At 57.1% G+C, this 22,453-nt stretch overlaps 3 protein-coding genes across 9 annotated transcripts; 1 reads left to right on the forward strand and 2 right to left on the reverse strand.

Moving 5' to 3' along the window:
* Nucleotides 1-515: 515 nt before the first annotated feature.
* Nucleotides 516-3,683, forward strand: LOC136365422 (uncharacterized). 3 transcript variants are annotated; one of them, XM_066325864.1, is made up of 2 exons: nucleotides 516-584; nucleotides 1,820-3,683. In XM_066325864.1, exon 2 carries the CDS (start codon nucleotides 1,844-1,846, stop codon nucleotides 2,966-2,968), a length of 1,125 nt encoding a protein of 374 aa, XP_066181961.1. In that variant the 5' UTR covers nucleotides 516-584; nucleotides 1,820-1,843; the 3' UTR covers nucleotides 2,969-3,683. The 3 variants fall into 3 exon arrangements, with proteins under 3 accessions (XP_066181961.1, XP_066181960.1, XP_066181963.1); XM_066325863.1 differs by lacking the exon at nucleotides 516-584 and adding an exon at nucleotides 852-1,058; XM_066325866.1 differs by lacking the exon at nucleotides 516-584 and adding an exon at nucleotides 874-949.
* Nucleotides 3,684-3,856: 173 nt separating this feature from the next.
* Nucleotides 3,857-10,117, reverse strand: LOC136365423 (PHD finger protein 13-like). 2 transcript variants are annotated; one of them, XM_066325868.1, is made up of 5 exons: nucleotides 7,826-10,117; nucleotides 6,189-6,281; nucleotides 5,269-5,881; nucleotides 4,913-4,951; nucleotides 3,857-4,801 (listed from the first exon to the last, which is right to left on the reverse strand). In XM_066325868.1, the coding sequence occupies exons 1-5, from the start codon at nucleotides 7,925-7,927 to the stop codon at nucleotides 4,575-4,577; spliced, it is 1,074 nt and encodes a 357-aa protein (XP_066181965.1). In that variant the 5' UTR covers nucleotides 7,928-10,117; the 3' UTR covers nucleotides 3,857-4,574. The 2 variants fall into 2 exon arrangements, with proteins under 2 accessions (XP_066181965.1, XP_066181964.1); XM_066325867.1 differs by lacking the exon at nucleotides 7,826-10,117 and having other exon boundaries at nucleotides 6,189-6,514.
* A 133-nt stretch (nucleotides 10,118-10,250) lies between these two features.
* ABCF3 (ATP binding cassette subfamily F member 3) lies at nucleotides 10,251-21,120 on the reverse strand. 4 transcript variants are annotated; one of them, XM_066325858.1, is made up of 21 exons: nucleotides 20,878-21,106; nucleotides 20,558-20,705; nucleotides 20,402-20,481; nucleotides 20,018-20,073; nucleotides 18,223-18,320; nucleotides 17,990-18,112; nucleotides 17,451-17,717; nucleotides 17,164-17,244; nucleotides 16,558-16,617; nucleotides 16,195-16,251; nucleotides 15,977-15,999; nucleotides 15,342-15,397; nucleotides 15,010-15,210; nucleotides 14,777-14,853; nucleotides 14,490-14,534; nucleotides 14,033-14,165; nucleotides 13,367-13,455; nucleotides 13,076-13,167; nucleotides 12,424-12,556; nucleotides 11,982-12,069; nucleotides 10,251-11,180 (listed from the first exon to the last, which is right to left on the reverse strand). In XM_066325858.1, the coding sequence occupies exons 1-21, from the start codon at nucleotides 20,948-20,950 to the stop codon at nucleotides 11,022-11,024; spliced, it is 2,139 nt and encodes a 712-aa protein (XP_066181955.1). In that variant the 5' UTR covers nucleotides 20,951-21,106; the 3' UTR covers nucleotides 10,251-11,021. The 4 variants fall into 4 exon arrangements, with proteins under 4 accessions (XP_066181955.1, XP_066181958.1, XP_066181956.1 ...); XM_066325859.1 differs by lacking the exon at nucleotides 12,424-12,556 and having other exon boundaries at nucleotides 11,054-11,180; nucleotides 20,878-21,118; XM_066325862.1 differs by lacking the exons at nucleotides 10,251-11,180; nucleotides 11,982-12,069 and having other exon boundaries at nucleotides 12,539-12,591; nucleotides 20,878-21,120.
* Between the last annotated feature and the right edge of the window lie 1,333 nt (nucleotides 21,121-22,453).

Consider the following 22,453-nt stretch of genomic DNA (forward strand, 5'->3'; position numbering starts at 1 on the left):
CCTCATCAGCAGCTGAGCACGCCCAAGGAGCTGGGTATTTATCCCCAAATCACCTGTTCCTTGAGCTGAATTATCACCCATTGACAGGGCTTGCTGGAGGGGGCACAGACCCCCAGAGAGATTTTACAAATGTTCTCAGGTCTCAAGTAGCTGACAAGCCCTCTGAATTCAGTGTGAGTTTAGTTATTTTGGGAAATAATCCAAAACCCAGGCTGGCAACAACTGTGCTCAATGCAGCTGCAGCTCCTCAGACCCCGCTGAAGACAGCACAAGGCAGAGGGCTTGACTGCAGGGAGAGGGGCAGGGGCGTCCTCTTCAGCTGCCCCTTAATAAGCAAGAACTAAAGCAAATCCATGGAGGAGGAAGGTGCCAGCAGTGTTTCTGCTCAAAATCAGGCACACTTTGGCTTAACCCGAGTAATATTGGTCTGCCCAGCTGTAGAAAGTTACAGTGGGTCTGGAGGGAGGAAATGAAACAACACATCAGCAGAGATAGAGACATCTGGGATCCCTGGGGAGAGGGGCTGGAAATGCTGCCAGCACTTCAGCCGGCCTAACTGAAATCTTCCCAGGATGCTGGCAGAGGTAGATGGAGGGGCTAGAAGCCCCTGTGGGGCTAGCTCTGGCACAGACCCAGGCCACACACTGGTGGCTGCTGGATTTGCTTTCGGCAGGAGAGAATTACAGGGGCTCCCAGCCGTGGGGGATCTCGCAGCAGCCTCGCCGCCGGGGCTCGCTCGGTGGCGCCAGGCTCTGGAGAAAACGAAACTGCTCGGATTTGAGGAACCCGAAACTCCCGTGCTGATGACGCCCGTCTGCGCTTTGTTCAGGGCGGCCGAGCCCTCTGCGAGACTCGGGGGTGGGTGGGGCTGTCCCGGCGGGGCTGTGCCATCCCCGCACACACGGGACTCTCCTCGCACGGCAGCGCAGCGCTCGGCGGGTGCTCCAGGGTGGGTATCGCCGCTCCGGCTCCTTGCCCTTCTCCCGAACGTCTGCTCGCGGTGGGACGCGGAGGTTCAGATCAGCTCGGGCCATCGGGGCTCGGCGGGGTCCCGTCAGGTCAGCTTTTCCTTTCACAGTGGAGCTCCAGAGGCTCTGCCCACGGGCGGGGATGGGGGGTACGCGAGGGCCGGACCCGTGCCCACAGGCGGAGCTGCGGGGCTTGTCCCCAGCCTGGCGTAAAACGTTCGGGGGTCGCGGGGGCTGCGTGATGCGGGGAAGGCAGAGCGATGTCGGGCCGGGCATGCCCGGGCAGCCGCCGCGGCGAGAATGGCCGAGCTCCTGCCTCCCTCTAGCGGGGACCGGGGGCTTGGCCGACGGCTGCGCCCAGCCCCGCGCCTCCCTCCTCCCTCCGCGCCGCTCGGGCCGCCGCCCCTGCCGCACGTGGGGAAGGCGGGAGGCGCTTCCGGAGCGGCGGCGGAGCGGTGAGAGCGGCGGCACCGCGCGGGGCGGCCGGGGCAGCTCCGCACCGCGGGCCCGGAGCGCGCCCGGGATCCCCGGGGTGGTGCGGGGGGTTCCCGCCCCCAGCCCCGTCCGGCATCCCCGAGGCAAAGGTGGCTCCTGCGGGGGTGGCTCCGGGGGACCGCTGTGTCCCCGCCCTGTCCTCGGGGCGGCCTCGTTGGGGTGCGGACAAGAGGGGTGAGAACAAGCGCCCCAGCTGGGCCGGCTGCCATTCCACCGTGACACGTGAGCCGAGGGAAGGTGTGAGAGTAGCAGGTCTGGCAGGGACACAGTGTGCCCTGGAGCAGGCGCAGGGAGGGCCAAGAAAAAGGAAATAAGCGCTGTGAAGATCTGCATTAAACTTTATTCCGTGTCCGCAGTGTAAGATCCTCTGACTTGTAGCAATGGGGAGACCCAGGAAGGAGTCTGCTGGCACATCATCCCCCCGCCCGGCCACAACCGCCTCCAAAAGTGCCCCTGCTGCACCCCCGCCTTCCACTTCAGCCACCCGGGCCAAGGCCACAGCTGCAGGCAGCCAACCCTGCGGCACTTCTGCTGCCAAGGCTGCCACCCCCACACACGGGCGGGGGACAAAGGCAGACCCTGCTCAGCCAAGATCCACAGCATCCCGCGGGGCCCGAGGAGATGCTGGGGACAAGAGCAAAGCGCCCACCAAGAGTTCTACAAGCCAGAAGGCAGCTGATGCTAAGGGAGCCACTAGTCCTGCCAAAACTGACCTGTGCCCACAGAAGAAGCAGCCTGGGGCTGACCTGAGCAAGGCCTGCGACCGGTTCCTGCCCCCTGTAAAGAGCCAGGACATCCCGAGGGTGGAGAAGGAGACCCGGGGCCAGCGGGAGAACCCCAAGTGGTACGAGTGGCGGGAGAACCGCATCACTGCCTCCGTGGCCCCCAAAATTGCCAACAGCAGGTTTGCCAACAGCAAGACAGACGAGGTGCCCAAGTCCTACTTAAAAGAGGTGGTGAGCTCTGGCTCCAAGGTGCAGACCCCCGCCATGACCTGGGGGATCCGCAATGAGAAGGTGGCGGTGGAGGCATACAAGCAGAAGTCACAGAAGGGGGGCAAGCCAGTGCAAGTGGAGGACTGTGGCCTTTTCATTCACCCAGAGAAGAACTGGCTTGCTGCCAGCCCAGATGGGATCATCAAGGATGCAGCCACAGGGAAGGACCTGGGGCTGCTGGAGGTGAAGTGTCCCTACAAGCACAGGAACAGGACGGTGCGCGAGGCCTGCAAGGACAAGGATTTCTGCCTTGAAGTGGATGGGGATTCCTATGCCCTGAAGAAGAATCATCCCTACTTTACCCAGGTCCAGTGCCAGCTGGGAACCACTGGCTTCCAGCGGGCTGACTTCGTGGTGCACACCAACAAGGAGACAGCTGTGGTCCCCGTGGAGTTTGACAGGGAGTTCTGGGGGAAGACGGTGCCCAAGCTGGAGAAGTTTTACACGGAGGCAGTGATTCCCCACCTGGAGCAGAAGGCAGGCAGCTCTGCCTGGGCCAAGGAGGAGTAGACCATTGCCTCCCTATCGCAACTGGAGACTTGTTTGGCTGCATGACTCCAGCTTTGTCCCCTAGCATAGAAGTTACACCCAGGTTAGTTGCTGTTCCTGAACTGTTCACAGTTGGAATTGAAAAGTTGTACCAGCAGGACCCTACTTGGTTAGGGTTCCCAAGTGCCTTCTTGCTGTCCCAACCAGGTCAGCACTCAGCCCCTAAAGCCTTCTTGTCCTGTCACCCCACTGCATCCCTCACATGTCCTAACAGCACCCCTGATTGAAACTGGCATACCTCTGGATCTGCAAATGAAGCCAGTGATATCTCTGTGTTGGAATTAGAGGCTTATTTTGTGGAGAAAACTGGAATCTTTGGCACCTCAGTTGCTGTCAGGACTAATTTCTAACTGCACTCCAGAGTGGAGACAGAGACAAGGAAGGTTTGTCAGAGCCCAAGAGAAGAACTTCTTTTGAGCCAAATAGGGATGTGCCTGAAGCATTAGAGCAAGGGCAGATGGACACCCTTCCTCCCTGAGCCATCAGACCTGCTGCTTCTGTGGAATAACCCATGATATTCCCCTGTGAGATGCCTGCAGACTCTGGAACGCAATTCTCACTGAAGAGGTTGTCTCCCAGGTCATGCACCTCCTGAGGATCTACCTGTGGAGCATCCCTGTAAACTGCAGCAGTGTGAGGAGGTGGTCATTGCCAAATTAAATATAGATTTACTGGTCTGCTTGTTTCCTGGGTTTTTTGCAGCTTGGGATTTACCTGGGGGAGTAGCAGGGCTGAGAGGTATCTCTACAGCATGTCCTCTCCGAGATACAGCAGAAGGGAAGCAGGGGAGCACTTGAGGCCCTGAGGGACATGAGAACCAAGGTCACTGACCTATGCCAAAGCCACCACTGTTATGGCAAAAGTATTTATTATATACATAAGACTCCAGTCACACTCCACAGGGCAAGGACCAGAATTAGCTATAATACAAATTAACTATAATACAAATTAACTATAATACAAAGTAACTATAATACAAAGTAACTATAAAAACATAAAGCACTTTTGGGGCCCAGGCTTTCCACAGGAGGAGATAGGCACAGAGACGAGCCTGGGGGCTGCTGTGCGACAGGGGGCTGTCCCACACCCTGCCCCCTGCTGTGGTCCCACAGTAACCAGATGTGCAAGTAGGAAAGAACCCAGTTAAGGATTATAGTCATGGGGACTGGCAGGTGGGGGCTGAGTGAGTGTCACCAGGACAGGAGTGGGGCCTGCATCCCCCAGGGAAAGTGCAGAAGGCACATGGGCAGGGCTCTTTGGAGGGGCTGTGAGGAGGAGGTGGGATCCAACAGTTAGTGCATGTGGGGCCCCAGGAGATCACAAACACTAACACACCACCCACAGGGATGAGCATCTGGACCATCCTAATTCCCCACACACTTCTGGGATAACCGAGCTCTATGGCCAATATGATCCTCAGGAAGGACACACGGGGCACTTTTCAGGGGCCAGAGGTGTGAGGGGGGACAGTCCAGCCCTGCGTCCCAGCCCCTCCCCTGCCAGTGCATTGATTGTCTAAGTCTTCAGGCTAAAAAGGGACCCCCAGCCTTCCTGCTCTGCAGGAGCATCAGTCAACGAGGCGCTTGCGGGGCACTGTCCGAGCTCGGTTGGAGCGGCGAATCTCCTGCTTGGCGTCCCGGCACCGCTGGCAGATGAAAATGTCAGGCACGTTGGATTTGCGGATCTTGGCACAAGAGAGGTGGATCCAGGTAGCGCATTCGTTACATTCGATCATGGGCCTCCCTGCGAAGGGCTTCATGCAGAAGCAGGTGATCAGATCCCAGGCATCGTCGTCTGCTCAGGGACAGAGAGACACCGGTCAGACACCACCTTACCAGCTGCAGGTCTGGTGGTGGCCAGACCAGCCAGTTCTACTGGTGTTAAAAGGGACAGCCCCCCACTCACCTTCTGCTTTGGTGTTGGGAACTTCTGCGAATTCGACTGCTGAAGTTGCAAAAAGGGGGGAAAAGAGAAAAAAAAAATCAAAAACAGGTGAGTAAGGCAGCCCTACACCCCACTTCAGACCTGTTTCAGGTCTGCACCACTTGCTCTGCAGACCAGAGCTACCAAAGGGCAGCTCAGCTCCCTGCCCTCTGTTCTTTAGTTGCCCAGGTCCCAAAAGTATTCCTGTTGCTGGGAGAAGCTTGGGCTGTTGACGGGCCCTCCCTACGGTCAGCAAGGGTGGCTCCAGCTGAGGGAGGGACAATGTTTGGCACTGGCAGCAGCGCAACAGGGCCTTCTGCAGTCCCCCAGACACTTACCACTGAGCTGGGAGGTCTCTCTGCTTGTATCTTCCCCTGTGCTTTGGTCCAAGGTATTACAGGGACTAGGGCTTTTCCGCTCTTCAGAGAAGAGGTCGTGCTCCTTAAGCTGAGGATCATCTGCTGGCTTCTCAGTTCCCTGTGCGCCGTACATCAAGTCCTTCTCCTCCGTCACCGGCTCCTCCAGGAGGGAGATGGGCTGGGGGTCCCCAGGCGGGTTGAGGGAAGGCTCCAATAGCTCCTCTTTCACAGGAGACAGCTGTCCTGCCAGTGCAGCCAGCTGCTTTACCCCGTCCTGCTCTACCCCAAAGTCCTTCCAAGCACTCAGCGGAACCCTCTTCTTCACATCCTGCTCCAAAATGCGTTTCTTTGCTGGTGGTTTCTTCCGTTTGATTTGCTGGGGCCGGACATTGTAGAAGGCAGTGGAAAAGGCAGGGCTGTTCATTAGTAGGCCACTGCCTACAGCCCCCCTGGCCACAGCATTCCTGCTCTTCCTATTGTCCATTGGGATGTGGCCATCGGAGGAGTGAGATGAGGTCGAGCTGTCGCTGTCCTGAGTGCTCCCCGTACTGTTCTGGGGGCTCATGCTGCCTCCGTGGGTCCAGGGCACATACTAGTGGCAAGAGGGGAAGATAAAGGATTAGCATGGGAGGCTAGAGCATGGATATTTGGGATAAGGAGAGAGTGATTCTCCAGCAGTGTCTACCCAGACATCAAGGCCAGACTGGATGGGCCCTGAGCAACCTGATCTAATGGGTGGCACCCCTGCCCATGGTGGGGGAGTTGAAACTAGATCTCTAAGGTCTCTTCCAACCCAAACCAATCCATGATTCTTTAAGATTATGAGCTGAGCCTGCACGTGGCAGGGAGACCAGGAGAACCGGCATCTTTGTAAAGGAACACTGTGCAAAGCCACCTACCTCTTCAGGGTACGGGATGTAGCCTGCATAGGCCAGAACGAAGGTGCAGAACTGGTTGAAATCCTCCACAGTTCTCCGCCGTTTCTGAAGTGGCTGCAACAAACACCACCAGTGGATTAAACTCCCGGGATATCCCAACCAAGCCGATATCACAGCCGGCTCCGGCGGCAGCTCTGACCACCCGGCAGTTTTAGAAGCACGGAATATCGAGGTCACCCCAACATCCATCCTTCCCGTAACTCTTCATCATCTGCCGAGGCAAACGCAGCCCTTCCCTTTAAACCCAGATCCCGGGCGGGGTGGCGGCGGGCAGGGGGAGGGAGGGCCGGACACACGCGACGACACCGTGACGACATGCCGGGACACCCAGCGCCCGGCAGCCGCTGGCGGAGCCTGAATCAGAGGCTGGGGGGGCCCGGTGCCGGGATGTCCGCCCACGGGCGGTGACTCCGGGATGGGGGACGCTCCCGGCGCGCTCGGGGCTCGGTCCCGCGGGGGGAGCGGTGGGAGGGCCGGGCGCCGCCGGCAGCACCGGCGCCCCCCGGGGCAGCACCGGCGCCCCCCGGGGCAGCCCCGCGGCCCACGGAGGGGCAGCCGGGGCCGGGCCGCGGCGCTCCCCCCGCGGCGGCGGCCGGGCACGGGAGGGGTGTCGGGGCTGCCCCCCCGCGCAGCCCGTCCCCGCGCCGGGCACCTGATGGCTCCCAAGATGGCGCCGCGCTGCCGGTCCTGCCCCGGCCGACCGGCCCGGGGGGACCCCGCCCCCAAACCGACACCCCCGCGCCCGCCGCAACCGCGCCGCCACGGGACCCCCGCTCCCCCCGGAACGGCGCGCAGCACCCCGCTCCCCCTCACACACACGCGCAGCCCCGCACCCCCGCAGCCCCCGGCCCATCCCGGGCCCCCTCATGGGCACCCTGAGTGCCGCCACCGCCCCCCCGGGGCAGCATCCCCCGCCCGTGCCCACAGCCGGCCCCCGAGGGCTCCTCTCCCACGCACAGCCCCCGCGGGCACGCAGGGAGCCGCCCCCCCCGCGCACACACAGACACACTCACACACACACAGAGCCCCCCCAACCCTCCCAACCAAGCTGCCCCCTGCAACACAACCACCTCCCCCCGCACAGAGCGCTCCCCCACGAGGCCCTCCGCGACACACGACCCCCCCGGCACGCACAGACACACACCGAGGGACCCACAACCCGCCCCCGCACACACATGGCCACACAGAGGGGACCCCCCCGACAGCCACACCGAAGGATCCCCCCGTACACACGGAGAGGGCACCCCCCTCCCTACACACGCACACAGAGTGAACCCCCCCGTACACACACACACACAGCCACAGAGAGAGGAGCCGCCCGGACACAGACACGCAGGGGACCCCCTCCCCCTTTCACACACACACAGAGGGGACCCCCCCGGGCACACACAGCCACAGAAGGGACTCTCCCCCTCGCACACACACGGGGGGACCCCCCCCCGCACACACACAGCCACACGAGCCCACCCCCCTCCGCGCACACACAGACGACTCCCCCCGCTCCCGAGGGCACCCCCGCAGCCCGCGGCGGCCCCGCAGCCCCGATGCCCGGCACGCAGCCGCCCCCACCGCGATCCGCTCCCCACTGCCCCGCTCACCTCCTCGGGCGCCGGGGACGCGGGGCTGGGCACGGGGCTGCTCCCCGCCGAGCACGGCCCGCCGCGGGGCCACGGCTCCGCCGGCTGCCCGCCGGCGCTCATGCCGGTGCCGGTGGCCGTGCCGGTAGCAGTCCCGGTGCCGGTAGCAGTCCCGGTGCGGTGCGGTGCGGTGCCCGCCGCCGGTGGGAGCGAGGCTCGAGCGCCGCCCCGGCCGCAGGGGCGGGACCACCTGGTGGCGGGGAAGGCGGGGGCGGGGCCTCTCGCCGACCGTCCCGGTGCGGGGGGGTGCCGGTGAGCGTCTGCCCTTCCCGGTACCGAACACGGGAACGCAGCCGGGCTCGCCCGAACCCGCCGCCGCCTCCAACGGCAACGCCGAGGCACCGCCCACCGCCCGCGCGGGGTCGCGGCTCATGGAATGTTGGGGCTCGGGGGGAACACCGCGTCCGAACGGTCCCCGCGCGCCGGGGGCGGGGCGGCTCCCACCGCCCAGCTCCGTCCGACCTGGCCTGGAACAGCTCCAGGGCTGGGGCATCCACAGCTGCTCTGGCCAACCCGTGCCACTGCCTCTCCACACTTCCAGGGAAAGATTTCATCGTAATATCCAGTGTAAGTGTCCCGTCTCTCACTTTAAAGCCATCCCCCCTTCTCTCATCCCTATCCGCCTGTGTAAAAAGTCACTCCCTCTTTTTAAAATATGTCAACGGCAAAAGCCACTCCAGAATTCACATTTTCTCGTTACTGGATGAGGATGGACACCCTGTAGACAAGGCAGAGATGTTTAATGCCTTCTTCGCTTCAGCTTTCAACACCAGTGATAGGCTCTAGGGGTCCCTGAGCTGGAGGACCATGGCTGTGAGAATTATAAACTCCCAGGCAATCTCAAACTTGTGCAGGATCTGCTGTTCAAGCTGAACAGGGGATGGTGTATGGGGCCTTATGGAAATCATCCAACAGTACTCAAAAGAGCTGGTGGATGTCATCATGAGACCTCTCTCAAGGATTTTTTAACTGCCATGGGAATCTGGAGAGATCCCACTTGACTGGAAACTGGCGAATATTTTTGCAGTTTTCTGAAAGGGCAAGAGGGATGATCCTGGGCACTACAGGCCTGTCAGTCACATTTCAGTGCCTGGTAAAATTATGGAGAAGATTATTCCAAGAGTTATGGGAAAATACCCGAAGGACAATGCAGGCATCAGTCACAGCCAGCACAGGTTCATGAGGGGAAAGCTCTGCTTGAGAAACTTAATTTCCTTTAAGGACAAGGTGACTCAAGTAGTTGATCTAGGGAAGCCTTGATACAAAATCTGGAGTTCAGTAAAGCTTTCAATACTGTCTCTCCCAGGATTCTTCTGGACAGAATGTCCAGCACACAGATGGATAAATATGTCATGCGATGGGTGAGCAATAGGCTCACAGGTCAGGTTATAGTGAATGGGGTGACATCAGACTGATGTCCTGTCACTAGTGGGGTACTCTAGAGCTCAATTTTAAGGCCAGTGCTCTTCAAGTCTTCATAAACAACTTGGATGCAGGACTTGAAGATACACCGAATTGCCAACATATCTGAAGCAGGTATCAGCAGACTCCCCTGACCAGGCAGCCTGTAGTGGACGCCAAACACAGGCTGTCTTTTGCTGGTCCTGTCCCTGATTTTTACCCACAGGCTCTCAACCTGTTCTTGGCTGTTACTCAGAGGCAGCTCTTCATTATCTGTCCCTTCCTTAGCAGAGTCCAACACCCCTGCCCCTCCTTCCAATCCTCTCTTCTGAAATCTTGTAGCCCTCCATTGCAGTGTTCCAGTTGTGTGACACATTTATTTATTTACATCTATTTCTTTGATAGCAATTACGTCAGTTTTTTAATTGCACCATGGTTTCCAACTCCTCTTGCTTGTTACCCATGGTGCATGCTGTGGTGTGGAGACACTTCAGCTGGGGCCTTTTTGCCGTTTGGGAGGAGCCCTGCCTAGTAATTCTTTTGAGACTTTTGAGATTTATGGGTATTACCCTGTTGCTTCCTAAGGTGTTGGTGTTTCCTAGTTCCTCTCTGACACCCAGAATACATTCTCATTCCTTGCTCAATATAATACAGAGCTCTGCCCCCTTTTCCTGCCTACCCTCAGCCTATATCCCCCCGCAGACCGCAACCAGATCCGGTACCCTCCAGAACTGATATCCAACCCCAGCCTCACACCAGCTCCATGCCCCCAAAGGTGGCCTGTGGCCCCCCACTGCCCAGTGGGACACTGGCACACTCCATCCAGGAGCTCCCAGCCTCATCTGCACCACAGAGCTGCCATTTAATTCAGAGAGAATCATCTGGAAAGCATCTCCTCCTCACCAGCCTTGTGCTTGCTTGGGGCAACAGGAGGACAATCCCCCCTCCCCTCAAAAAATCAAGCCCCCCAAGGAAAGGAGCGCACTGCACCCACTGCGTCCTGGGTTTATTTACACCACAACCTCTGTGTGGGTGGGCAGGGAGGGACACCGGGCAGCCCACCCCAGGGCAGCCCACCCCAGGGCAGCCCAGCCCCGGGCCGACTCAAAGGCAAGGCAGGCAGCGAGGCAGTACTGGCAGCAGCACAGGGAAAGGAGCAGGGAGCACACCCAGGAGAACCGGGCTCTGGCTCCCTCGGCACTACAGACGTAAGCAAGCCCCAGCATCGGGGGGCTGGGGAAGAGGCAGGGGTCACTTTTAGCAGCAAACGCCTCGTTTCCCTCCAAGGCAGCAGGGAGGACAGTGGCATGTGATGGAGCCAGACTAGTGCTCAGGCAGTAAAACAAAAAAAAAGAAACAAAACAAAGAAAAAGGCAGAGGGTGAACTGAAGAAACACAGAGAACAGCTCTTCTGCCCTGCAGAGCACAGAGTTAAACCGAGGGTCAGGATGCTCTGCCTTCCCTCCTCTCGGCACAGCAGCAGCTCCAGGCACAGCCTTCTAAGTGTGCCCAGTGCCAGGAACAGCCCCAGACAGTGACAGAGCCCCTGGCCACCCACACCAGGCTCCTGCTCCCGGCACTGTCCTTCCACCCGGCCCCAGGAGGGGAGAGCAGTTCAGGTGGCAGTTTGATGGCATGGCTGACGGTCCATGTGGGCAGCAGCGTCCTCGGCGCTCTGCCAGGCACAGTTGGGATGGATGCCGAGGTGGCCGAGCTTTGCCCTCCAGCCCCTGGCGCAGTCCAGCTCCCACCTCCCTTATAGGAAACCCTCCTTCCGGAACTGCTCCTTCAGGATGTCTCTGTACTGGTCAAAGCCACCCTCGATGCGTGTCACGGTGGCGTTCTCACACACCCACAGCTCCTGGCACACCAGGCGGATGAAGCGTTCATCGTGGGACACCAGGATTATACCACCCTGTCAATATACAAGGGCGAAAATTAGGAGCTTAGTGGAGCACAGCACCAGGCCCAGGACTGCTGGCATGGAGATCTTGCGCTTCTGTCTAGCCTGTGCCCAGCACTTCAGGTTTCCATCCGCTCCAGGGAAAACTTAACAGTATTTTACTGGCAGGGAGCTCATCCTAGCCTTTTCTCCCTGCAGGGGGACAGACAGATTACCTATGGAGGAGTCATGTGCAGTAGTAACATACTTAACATCTACTCTCAGAAGGCAAGTGCAAGCTTTGTTACTGGCTCTCCAGGTCTCAAACAACTTCAAGGATGGAGAATCCACACAAAGTAACAATGAAAAGGTGTCTGGGTAAGGCCCTGAGCAGCATCAGCTAAGCTTTTCTGTCATAGGAAAACTGCACCAACCTGAGCAACAACCAGTGCAATGCAGGTTGATCACAGTAGTATCTGGAGGCTGAGTCTTTGGAGACCAGGCATAAAACATGCCTAAGGAAGATTTGAGCAGCCCCAAGGCAGGGCTGGGGGCTGCACACAGCACGCGAGAAGTCAGAGTGTGAGGGTCGGACATGGTGCTCTCTGGGCTGCTACTGCCTGTCTCAGCAACTCCTAGCTAAAGCCATCAAGTAAAAAAAACACCAGGATGGATGGCTAAGGCAGAAATGTGACTCGTTTCCCAAATTCTGTCCTAGACTTGAAGTCACTGCTGGCATTTCACCATCCACCTTTGGATGAGATATCAAGTAACTTGAGCTGGAGGCTGCAGGAGGCGTTAGAAAAACAAGAGACGTTGATGGGAGAACCTTACCCGAAACTTATTCAGGGCCTTTGCCAGTGCCTCAATGGTCTCCATGTCCAGGTGATTTGTTGGCTCATCCAGGATGTAGAAGTTTGGGCTAGAAGAGAAGACAGCTCTGAGGATGCACTAAAACAGACTCAGGCTGGGTCTGCACCCTGACTGCTGCTTTAGCTGCTTAGAGCCACAGACACTGGCACGTGCCTGACCCCCAGGATTGGCACTGCCCAGTCCCAGGGACACCTCTTATCCCTGTGAGCCCAAAGCAGTGGGAGACAACCACCTGCCTCTTTCCACACAGTCTCCCCAGGGTGACACCTCCCTCTCCATAAAAATCTCCAAGGGCAAGGCTTCTGTGGGGTAGAAAAGTCCCTGGATGCCCGACTTCCTCCCAGTGAAGCAAGCTCCAGGGATGAAGCCACGCAAAAACTAACAGCATTTGGGAGAACATTACCAGGGCATAGTCATCTGGGCAAAGGCCACACGACTCTTCTGACCTCCGGACAGGCTGGCCACAGGACGCACGGCCAGCTCCCCGGAGATGCCGTAGCTCCCCAGCTGATGCCGGTACTGCTCCTCCGTCTTCCCTGCAGGATCATGTCACAACACAGCTATGGCACACCTGGTGTGACACAGGGCCACAGCTGGGCAGCCTCTGCCAGACCAGCAAACAGGAGTTCAGCAACACTTCCAGGCAATTCTCTCCCATGCAGGGGGTTTGCAAGGAAAACCTGACTGACAATCAGGACTGGGGCTGCAGGGCCGGTGAGTGACACCAAGTGATGCTACTCCCAACTCCCTGTCACAGTGTCAAGCAATGGGGAAGGGAACCAGAGGTTTTGGCAACTAGGAAAGGGGGATCCAGCCCTCATCCTGTGAGCAGGGAAACAGCTCATCTGCCCCCAAAACTTGGCACCAGCCTGAGATCTGCAGTCTACCAGCTACCCAACTTCTCATGGCTGATGACCTGAATTTGGCTGGATGAGGGGAGTTACCTCAGTGTTGGCAGTGACCCTTAAGCACTGATGGGACAGAACCTTCTGCCCAGGACCACAGACCTCCGCTATGCACAGGAAAGGAGACCTCTGGGATCAGCAAAAACTCACCTGGGAACTTTCTTGCCAGTAACTCTACAGCACTGATATTCAAGTCTAGTTGATCCACATGGTGCTGGCTGAAATAACCGATCTTTAGGTTTCTGCAGAATGAGAAGAGAGATTGGCAGCTGGTACCAGACCCTACAATCACAGCATTCATAGCTGCAGAGCCATAAGGGGGTACATGTGTGGGTGTGCTGGACCCATCCCCATTGCTCAGGCAGCCACCGCTCCAAAGCAGTCCAGGAGCCCCACAGCTGCACCATTCCTCCCAGTCCCCCAGTCCTTCCAACCAGGTACCTGTGAGCATGTCTGATCCCTCTGACTGGCGCCAGCTCCCCCATTAAGATCTTTAGCATGGTTGACTTGCCAGCTCCGTTTTCCCCAACCTAGAGAAGCAGCAGCAGCATTGGAGAATGTGAAATCCATGAAGGCACTTTGGAGAAGGGGGCAGTGATCAGGGAATTTCAGTTCTTGCAGATGATTAGGGGGAGCAGGATAGAGCATAAATGGTGACTTCAGCTACCAGGAAGCTGCATTTCTATCATTGACAAGCAGTACTGGCAGCAGTGCCAGATGTTCCCAACCCTCAAGCCTAAGGATTACCCAGTCCCAGCCTCATCTGCAAGCACAGTGTCTGCTGCCCCATCCCATGTATCAGGGCCCTCACTACATGCTGCTGTCATCTAACAGGAGTCATATATGAATCCAATCTCTTCTCCAAAGTATCCAGTGAAAGGATGAAATCACAGAAAGGAAAAATGTTCCAGTGTTCCTCAAAATGAGGATGATCAAATGCTGTAATGGGACCCAGCAAAATGGAAGAAATAGTCCTCCATGAGAAACATCCAGCATTCAACTGGACAAGGACCTGAGCAACCTGACCTATAACCAGAGCTATCCCTGCTTTGAGCAGGGTCCTCCCAAGGTCCCTTGCAGCCTCCATTATTCTGCAGTCCCACATACCACACAGATGCGAGACTCAAGGTCGGCAGAGACAGAGAGGGAACGAAAGATGTAGTGACTTGGCTCATAATAGAAGTCTACTTCATCCAGCTGCAGGATTGGAGGGGAGAACTTCTCAAAGCCATCAGGGAACCTAAGAAGGCAGGAAGAGGTGAAAGATGGCCCCAGAACTTCAGAGACTTCCAACCGTCTGAAACAACCTCTGTAACCCCCAGGTGACAAGAAGGGCTGCTACCATGCAGGGCCTCAGGGAAGGATGGTCACGAGAAGGCAACAAACACCTGCAGCCTTGGCCCCAGGGAACCCAGCCTGAACAAGGGGACCAGTCTGGTCTCCCTGTCAGAGTAAAACTGGCCCACATGAAGGGGTGGTTGTCCCAGCTGGGACAGCACCCTGGAGAAATTCATGTCTGAAATGGAGCCAGGTGCCCTCCAAACAATGGCTCAGGGGCACTCACCTGATGATCACCTCAGATTCCTTGTCTACAGGCTTCAGCACTGGCCTGCAAAAAGAGGAGACATATAACCACGGTGCTCTGCACTGTGGATCTGCTCCCATGCCAGAAGCCCAGGCAGAGTCTTTAGCCCTGTGACACCTCATCCTAACCAAAGCCTCTGGATCAGAGACAGGCACTCAAAAAGCTCAAACCACAACAGTATCTGCCAGATACCCTGGGAACCTCCATTTCTTCCCATGAGCCCTGCCCCTTTCCCACCTCCAGAGCGGAGCAGGACAGGCACTCACAGCTTCTCCAACAGCTTCAGCTTGCTCTGCACTTGGGACGCCCGGTTGGCGTTGTAGCGAAAGCGGTCAATAAAAACCTGCGAGAGAGAAAAGCATCAGAGAGCCCCAAGTCCCCTCCAGCACCAGCCACCCTGCTCCACTGCCAAACCTACAGCAATACAACCACTAAGGCAGAGAGAAAGGGACAAGGCTGGGAGAAGAATGCCCCAGCTCCAACTGGCTTCTCCCAGTACCTGGATGTGCTCACGGTACTGCTGCTGGGCTTCATACTCTCGCTGCTGGTTCTTCAGCCGCTCCTCCTTGGTCTTCATGAAGTTCTCAAAGTCCCCACGGTACATGTCCAGCCGCTGCGAGTGCAGGTGGATGATGTCCGTGGCCACCGCATTCAGGAAGTTCCTGTCGTGGGACACCACGAGGATGGTCGACTGCCAGGTCTGGAGACAGCAAGAGGGAGGCCTGAGCACCATCAAGCCAGAGCACAGGGTTGGTCCCAGCAGCCAGGGAAGCAAGGACATCTCCCTCCCTCACCCTTTCTCTGTATCAAGGCGTTCTGCCAACCCCATACCTGTAGGTAGCTCTCCAGCCACAGAATTGCCCGCACATCCAGCATGTTCGTTGGTTCTGAGGGAAGGGGAAAAGGCACTCAGGTCAGGAGGAATGGGGATGGCTGGTTTAGATTTTTTTCCCATAGGAGAGCCCAGTAATCTGCATTGGGGAGGAAAGAGCCTGCATGGAGACTTCCTCTGCCCAGCTCAGAGGACTTGTGTGTAGGGTGTGCACAGGGGCTGAGGCTCAGGCAGGGATGCTTCCCTCACTCCACATCGATACCCAGACTCTGGTGACTCACAGCAGCATCTCACCCAGATTCCCTGCCCAACCTGGGCATTCTCTGCAGTGAAGGGATTTCCCCCAGCACAGACTGGCAGCCAGGGTGCATTCTAGGGACTGGCAAAGGAAAGGGAACAAAACTTGGAGCAGGATGACATGCAGACCACCTGGCTGGAGCACAGGGCAAGGCTCTGCTGAGTACAGTGAGAGCTGCTGCCCAGGCAGATTTCCCTGTGCCACTGCTGCCAACCATGCTGCCAGGCCAGCCTGTCACGCAGGGCTATTTTGAGCAGGCAGATAAAGGCCATGGCATGTTCCCAACCCCAGGAAGGGCGCAGCAGTGTCATAGGGGGACTCACGGTATCAACTTACCATCCAGCAGAAGGAGATCTGGCCTGGGGAAAACAAGACATGGGTATCAGAAGCAGAAGGAGCACAGGGTCAGTGCAGAGTGTCTCATCACACACACAAAGCTGCAGTGCCTCCAACACCCCGCACCCCCAGAGCCTGGGTTGAGAGGACCCCCAGGCAGCACCCCTGCACATGGACAAGGAGGCTTAACCCCATAGCATGAAGGCCTGGACACCAACCTGGCAAACAGGGCTCTGGCTAAGGCCAGTCTCATTCTCCAGCCTCCAGAAAACTCTCTGAGGAGGGAAGATGCAGAGAGGGGTTACTGTTCAACACAGAACCACTCTGTGTTTGCCTGCCTGCAGGATCCCTCCTCCCCCAAGGCTCTTTTGGCTCTGCTGTCACCCAGAGGCAACTTGTGCCAGCAGAGATTTCAGGCACAGCACAAGATCTGCGGTCCAGCAAGAAGGTGGCAGGAGACCACATTGGATGGGCAAGAATAGACCCTTGCTCTTCCTTACAGCCACAGCAGTGCCTAGGGGCTCAGTTGGAACATTTCCCCAGCCCCATCACTGCCTCAGTGCCCAAGTTTGGAAACTTACTTGGTTGTCTGTTGTTGCATCTTTGCGTTAAAGCCCAGCCCAGCAAGAATGACAGACGCCCTGGGGGAAAGGGGAGAGAACTGGAATCCAGCTACAGCATCCAATGGCAGAGCACAGTCCAGGGTCTCAGACCCACAACCACCAAGAGAACTCCGCTACATATTTTAAAGCCATTCTGGTGCAGGAAAACTTCCCTGCACACCCAAGAGAAGCACTTGGCTAGGAAATGCAGCCCAGCAGGGCACAGCATCCACATGAAATCCCAGGAGATTTGTAAGGAGTTTTCATGTCTTTGGCCAGGAAGAGAGTCACACCACCACTACCATCCCAAAAACACTCCCCAGGCACCAGGAACCTAGGGAGGTTGGAGAGCAGCAGCAGCAGCAATATAAGACATTTGGGGCAAAAAAAGTCCCTCCAGCTTCAGCAGAAAGTCCAGCTATTCCCAAACCAGCAGAGCTGTGACAGAGAAGAGACAAGAACAGCAGGGAAAACCCTATCCCCATATGCTGGATCCCAGGGCCGCAGCATCACCCTTCCATACCCCAAACCACTGCTCAGCTCTGGCTGTGCCAACACACAGTGGTGCTCACAGGGCTGTCTCACCTTGCTGGGGCCTTGTCTGCCTCAATCTCCTCCAGCTTAGCGTAGATCTCCGATAGTCTGGCCCCTTCTGTCCCTTCTCCCCTAGGGCAGAAAAAGGAGGAGAGTGTGGGACTCAAAAAGTCAGGGTTTGAGAGCTGGGGGAGGCTCAGATCTCCCCAGGTAGGACTAAGGTGGGCAAGATACAGCCCACCCCAGCCAGAGCCTTTCTTTGGAAGGGAGAGACCTCAGAATGTGACCTTGTGGTCAAGAGGACACAGAAGGGCCGGAAATCCAGGGGACCACCTCACCTGCCAGCACTGATCTTGGCTGTCAGGTCCCTCTCCTCCCGCAGCAGGCTCTCACGAGTGGTGTCACACTCCAGCACACTCTGCAGCGCCGGTGTGTCATCCCCTGCCACCTCCTGCTCCACGTGCAGGATGCTGATGTGTGAGGGGATTCGCAGGCTCTGGCTGGCGATCATCTTCAGCAGCGTGGTCTTCCCCAGCCCGTTCCTGCCCACCAGCCCGTAGCGCCGCCCAAAAGCCAGGTTTAGGTCTGCTCCTGTCAGCAGGACACTGAAGCAAGAGAACAGGCAGGTCCCTGGTCAGACTGTCTCACGAAAAGGAAAAAACCAACAGCCACCTGCCCCTGGTGTACTTCAGGCTGTGCTGTAGCCAAGCAGAAGTCACACGCTTCTCCTGCCCGAAGCCAACAGGGTCAGTGCCCACCCTGCTTCCTGATCTTTGCCACAACCTCTGTAATTTCTCAGCTGCTCTCTACTCCAGCCTCCATCCCCCGTGGTCCAAAATCCCAGTCGGGGTCTGTCCCACGTCACCAGCACACTCACCGCTCACCGAAGGACACGTCGAAGTTCTCGATGCGCACATCGTACGACTTGTTCTTGCCTGATGACTCCATGCGAGTCTCCTTCTTGCTGGAAGCTTGGCTGGCAGACGCCTCCTCAAGGACTCTGCCAACAGGCAGAACACAGAGAAGGGGCTCAACAGGAAAGCTCTGCTACAGCCAGATCCCAGCCATGCTCAGCAGAGCAGGGATGTTCAAAGTGCCCTGCATACTCACACAGGGCCAGATGACTTCAGGGAATCCCGCTCCAGCCTCTTGTCCTGCTTGGCTTTCAGCCTGGCTTCTGCCTTCTCCAGTTTCTTGGCATTCACCATCTGGGACACAGAACAGAGTTTGAAGAAGAGAGAGCATCTTCAGCAAAATCCCCAAAAGCCCAGCTCTGGGAGAAAAAAATCAATCGACCTCTCAAGCCTGGAAGAAAGGGAGGAAGGGAGAGAGGAAGGACAGGGAAACTGGGACAGATTCAAGCATATTTTGAGGAGGCTAATCAGGCCAGGAAGCTACCCCAGGAATGAAGTCCTAAATCAACAGCTCATACACAAGTTTTGTCTCAGCAAGGCAGAGGTTTTGGCTGACCCTGTCGTACAGTTTCTGTAGTTCCAGGGACTTGGATCAGCTAAGTCACTTCAATGGCAGCAACCTACCATCCCAGTGGCTCTTCTGGTAAACGCTGCACCCACCCTTGAAGTGCATCATGAGGTGTTTCCCTTCCCAACACATTAAACATTAGCCAGTTTGGAATAAACTCTTCCTCAGCAGTGGATCAGAGACAAAAAGCATTTAATTAACCCCGAAGGCAAGAAGGCGCCAAATGTTTTAACGTGGCTTCTGGTCTTGGCCAGGCTTTCAGCCCACTCCAGTTTATTCCTGCATAGAGTCAAATATTTGTGGCTGACCAAGGATACTCCTAGATATTTCTAGGCAACTCTGCAGGCACCGGAGCACGTTACAGACCTGCGTGCCAGACTGAAGAGTGTCTTGTTACTAGAGCTGTGACCCCACACCTACAAACAGAGTCACTCTGTAAACTACACCCAGCTTTCTGAATCTCCTAGTAAGACATGTCCTCCAAAGCTTGACAGGTCTCCCAAGGTCTTCTCTGAATCGTCTCCAATTTTTCTGAAGATCCTTTTTTGAGCTGCAGACACGAGAGCTGGAAAGTGAATCCAGCCGCAACAACTCTGGTGCCAAAAGCAGCCAGAGCTGCCAGTTTTTGCTTAAGACTCCCGTTCAGACATGTGGGAATCGTGTTAGGTCTCAGCCTCCAAGTGAAGGGTTCTCATCCTCAACACATTAACCCATGGAAAGGGAGCTCTGTGAGTGACCTGGCAAAGACACTGCCCACATTGCTCAGCCACTGCCGTCCTTGCTTTGTGGATCTACAACTGCACCTCACCCATGCTCAGACTTTGGCACATCCAACACAGACAGCAAGCCAGGCTGCTCCTGAGCAGCTACACATTCCATCAATACAGATGTCCTGACTTCTTCAGGTCATGGAGTGGAACTACTTCCAAACTTCTCTGCTCTTGATCTTATTTCCCAAACCACAACAATCTACAGCTGGCTCTAGAGCTGGGCTTACAACGTCCCCGCAGCACCGCTCTGCCAACTTCCCACTTGTAACACACCTGCTCCTGCCATATACCCCTCAGTGAACATTCAAGATGTCATCCAGGGACAATGTGTTTTCTCAGTCAATAGCCTTGCTGTAGGAGCCAAAGGTCCTACAGCAAGTCACATGTTCACTAAGAAATTACAGCAAAATAGATCTTGTCAGATTAATAAGCTGCTAACTCGTGTGGAGCCTCTTCACTAGACAAAGGTCAAGAGTTTTCCAAATGACAGAGAGCCTGATAAGAAGGAGCGGTAGTCCCTACAGCTATACTCCTAGCCAGGATGCTGCCTGCCTTGGCTGCTTTCCAAGGGCAACCTGGACTGGAGCAGGGCAAGGCACCTGCAGCCCCATGTGTCAGCTGCTCTCACAAGGAAGGGCTCAGCCCTCACTTACCGAGGTCTGGCCTCTCTTCAGCAACAGCCCCGGCAGCAGATCTGCATTACTGTCGCCTGCAAGGAGACAGTGGTGTTTGGGCTGGTGAGCACGTGTGGCAGTGCTCAAAGCCCAGCCTTAATGACCACCCATGCCCAGACATGACTGATCCCTCTCTCGACAAGATGAAGGGACCAAAGGGCATCTCTCCACCTCCACCTTCACTCCAGCTTACACCGTGGGCACTGCTGCCCACAGCTCAGCAACAGAATGAGAAACAGATGTATGCCTGTGAGGGAGAGCCTGAGCCCCCCTCTGCAAGGTCAGGTGAGCACACCCAACGCCCCGAGCCCTTCCGAACTTCAGGACTCTGATGGCAGGAGGTGAGGCGCGGGCATCACTCACCGTATCCGTCAGTGATCTGGGAAAGCTGGATGGGGGCATCCAGCAACACCTGGCTGCAGCGCTGGGCTTGGCCCTCGTCCCTACGAAGAGGAGGAGGAGGGTAAGGTGCGTGGGGTGGGGGGTGAGGGGGTGCGAGGGGACGCCGGGTGCCCTTACAGCTGCAGGGTGTTGAAGAGGCGCTGGCAGATCTCCCTGATGGCGCCATCGTCCTTGGTGTCCTGCGACACCTCCCGCAGCAGTTCGCCCACCGCCTCCTCCAGCTCGTCCACCGACTCGAAGTCCGCCCCGCTGCCGTGCAGGATCCCTGCGGGCACACGGCGCCGGCGCTGCACACCCCGCCGCTGTCGCGACAGGTGGCACCCTCCCGGTCCCCCTACCCCACCCCTCCCCGGCCGCCTGTCGCCACAGCGGAGAGATGTCGCGACATGCGGCGTCGCGGGAGGCCGAGCCACAGCGAGGGGACGGGAGCCGCTCACCCGTCACGTAAGCGAAGAGCTCGCCGTCCAAGTCGGGGAACTCGGAGCGGAGGATGTCGGCGCAGGACGCCATGGCAGGGCGAGCCCGCCCCGCGGAGCCGCCGCCGCCGCTTGAAGCCGGAAGGGACGGCGGGCGCTGCCGGGAAGGAGGCGGGCGGCCGCCATGGCGCGGAGGCCGCTGGGAGATGTAGTCCGGGCCGGACTGCGCCTGCGCGTTACGGGCCCAAGAGTGCGGATCCCAGCGCCACGAGCCGGGACAGAGGCACTGGGAACGATCGGAGCGGGCCCAAAACGCGCTCAGTCCCTGCTTCTCCTGTTGCCCAGACAAAGAGGCTTTGGGAGAATTTGGAATTTTGTTCCTGCTTCCTTTAAAAACAGAGTTCCTTCTGTTAAACCACAGTCAAGACACTGCAGGTCGGTTTGAATTTTTTCATCCACCGATAGGAATGACACCCTCACCTGCTCACAGACTGAAGGCAGAGGGGCTGAGCTAAAGGCCAAGTTCAGCTGCGCAGCAGTTTGTTGGTTCCCTCAGCTACCCCGCACAGCACCCACACTGGCCCCCAACACCAAAAGCCAAGTTAAAAGGGAAAATGGCTCGACTGTTTTTCAGGTGCACACAAGGAAAGATGACCAAGATTGTCTTAAACGTGGCTGAGGCACAGGACCCTGACTTACAGGGAGCTGGGACACACTCCACTGAGTTCAGTTCATCCCAGCTGCAGCCCCAAGGAACGTCCAGAGCATCCTCCTTTCTCCAGAGAGCTGCAGCACTGGCACAGCTGGAAACAAAAGCATCACTTGTCCTTTTCACCTACTAGCCCCCAAGCAACCCAGAGCTGGGAAAGCAGCACAAGCAAGTCCCAAGACATTGTGGCACAGGCCCAGGGGACAGCCCAGACTCTTGCAGCACCAGTCCCAAACAGCAGTGCAGGCAGCCTTCTCCATTCTACATACTTTATTAGATTCAGAGCTGGACAGATCACAAAGTGTACAAAATGGAGACCACACTACCAAAAGCAGGATTGTGGGTTGCAGCAGCATTCCTATGGCCCAGAAGCATTTGGTAGAAGCATGGAAGAGGGTAGGCTAGGTCAGGGGGCTCTTACTGCCAACTGCATTTAAAATTCCCCGAGGATAGACCCTGTTCACATCCTGACAGAGCTCAGCTGATCCACACTCCCTGTGACAGTGGGGCCAGGTCTCCAAATTGTCTGGAAAAGACAGACTGGCTCAAGCCAGCAGTGGGTAGGGGTAAATGCTCCAAGGACCTGAAATGCTGTGCCACCCACATACACACCAGCAAGAGCCTAAGCCCTCATCCTTTTGGTCACAAACCTTCCCACGGCAGGACTCTATACTGACAACTTTGCAAGAAATAAGGTGGTTGTGAGATCTGGTGAGCCCAACATCTCCTGTGGTGAGGGCCCAACAAACTCACCACCTCAGACATCTCAGACTGGCCAGCAACATCTACCACAACAGCAATAGCTAGTACAGAAGCCAGGGTAACTTCAACTCAGATTTGTCCAGTCTATGTTTAGGTCTATTCTACGAGTACATATGCACAAGAACT

This window comes from Sylvia atricapilla, chromosome 10, assembly GCF_009819655.1.
Source record: "Sylvia atricapilla isolate bSylAtr1 chromosome 10, bSylAtr1.pri, whole genome shotgun sequence".
Classification (NCBI taxonomy): Eukaryota; Metazoa; Chordata; class Aves; order Passeriformes; family Sylviidae; genus Sylvia; species Sylvia atricapilla.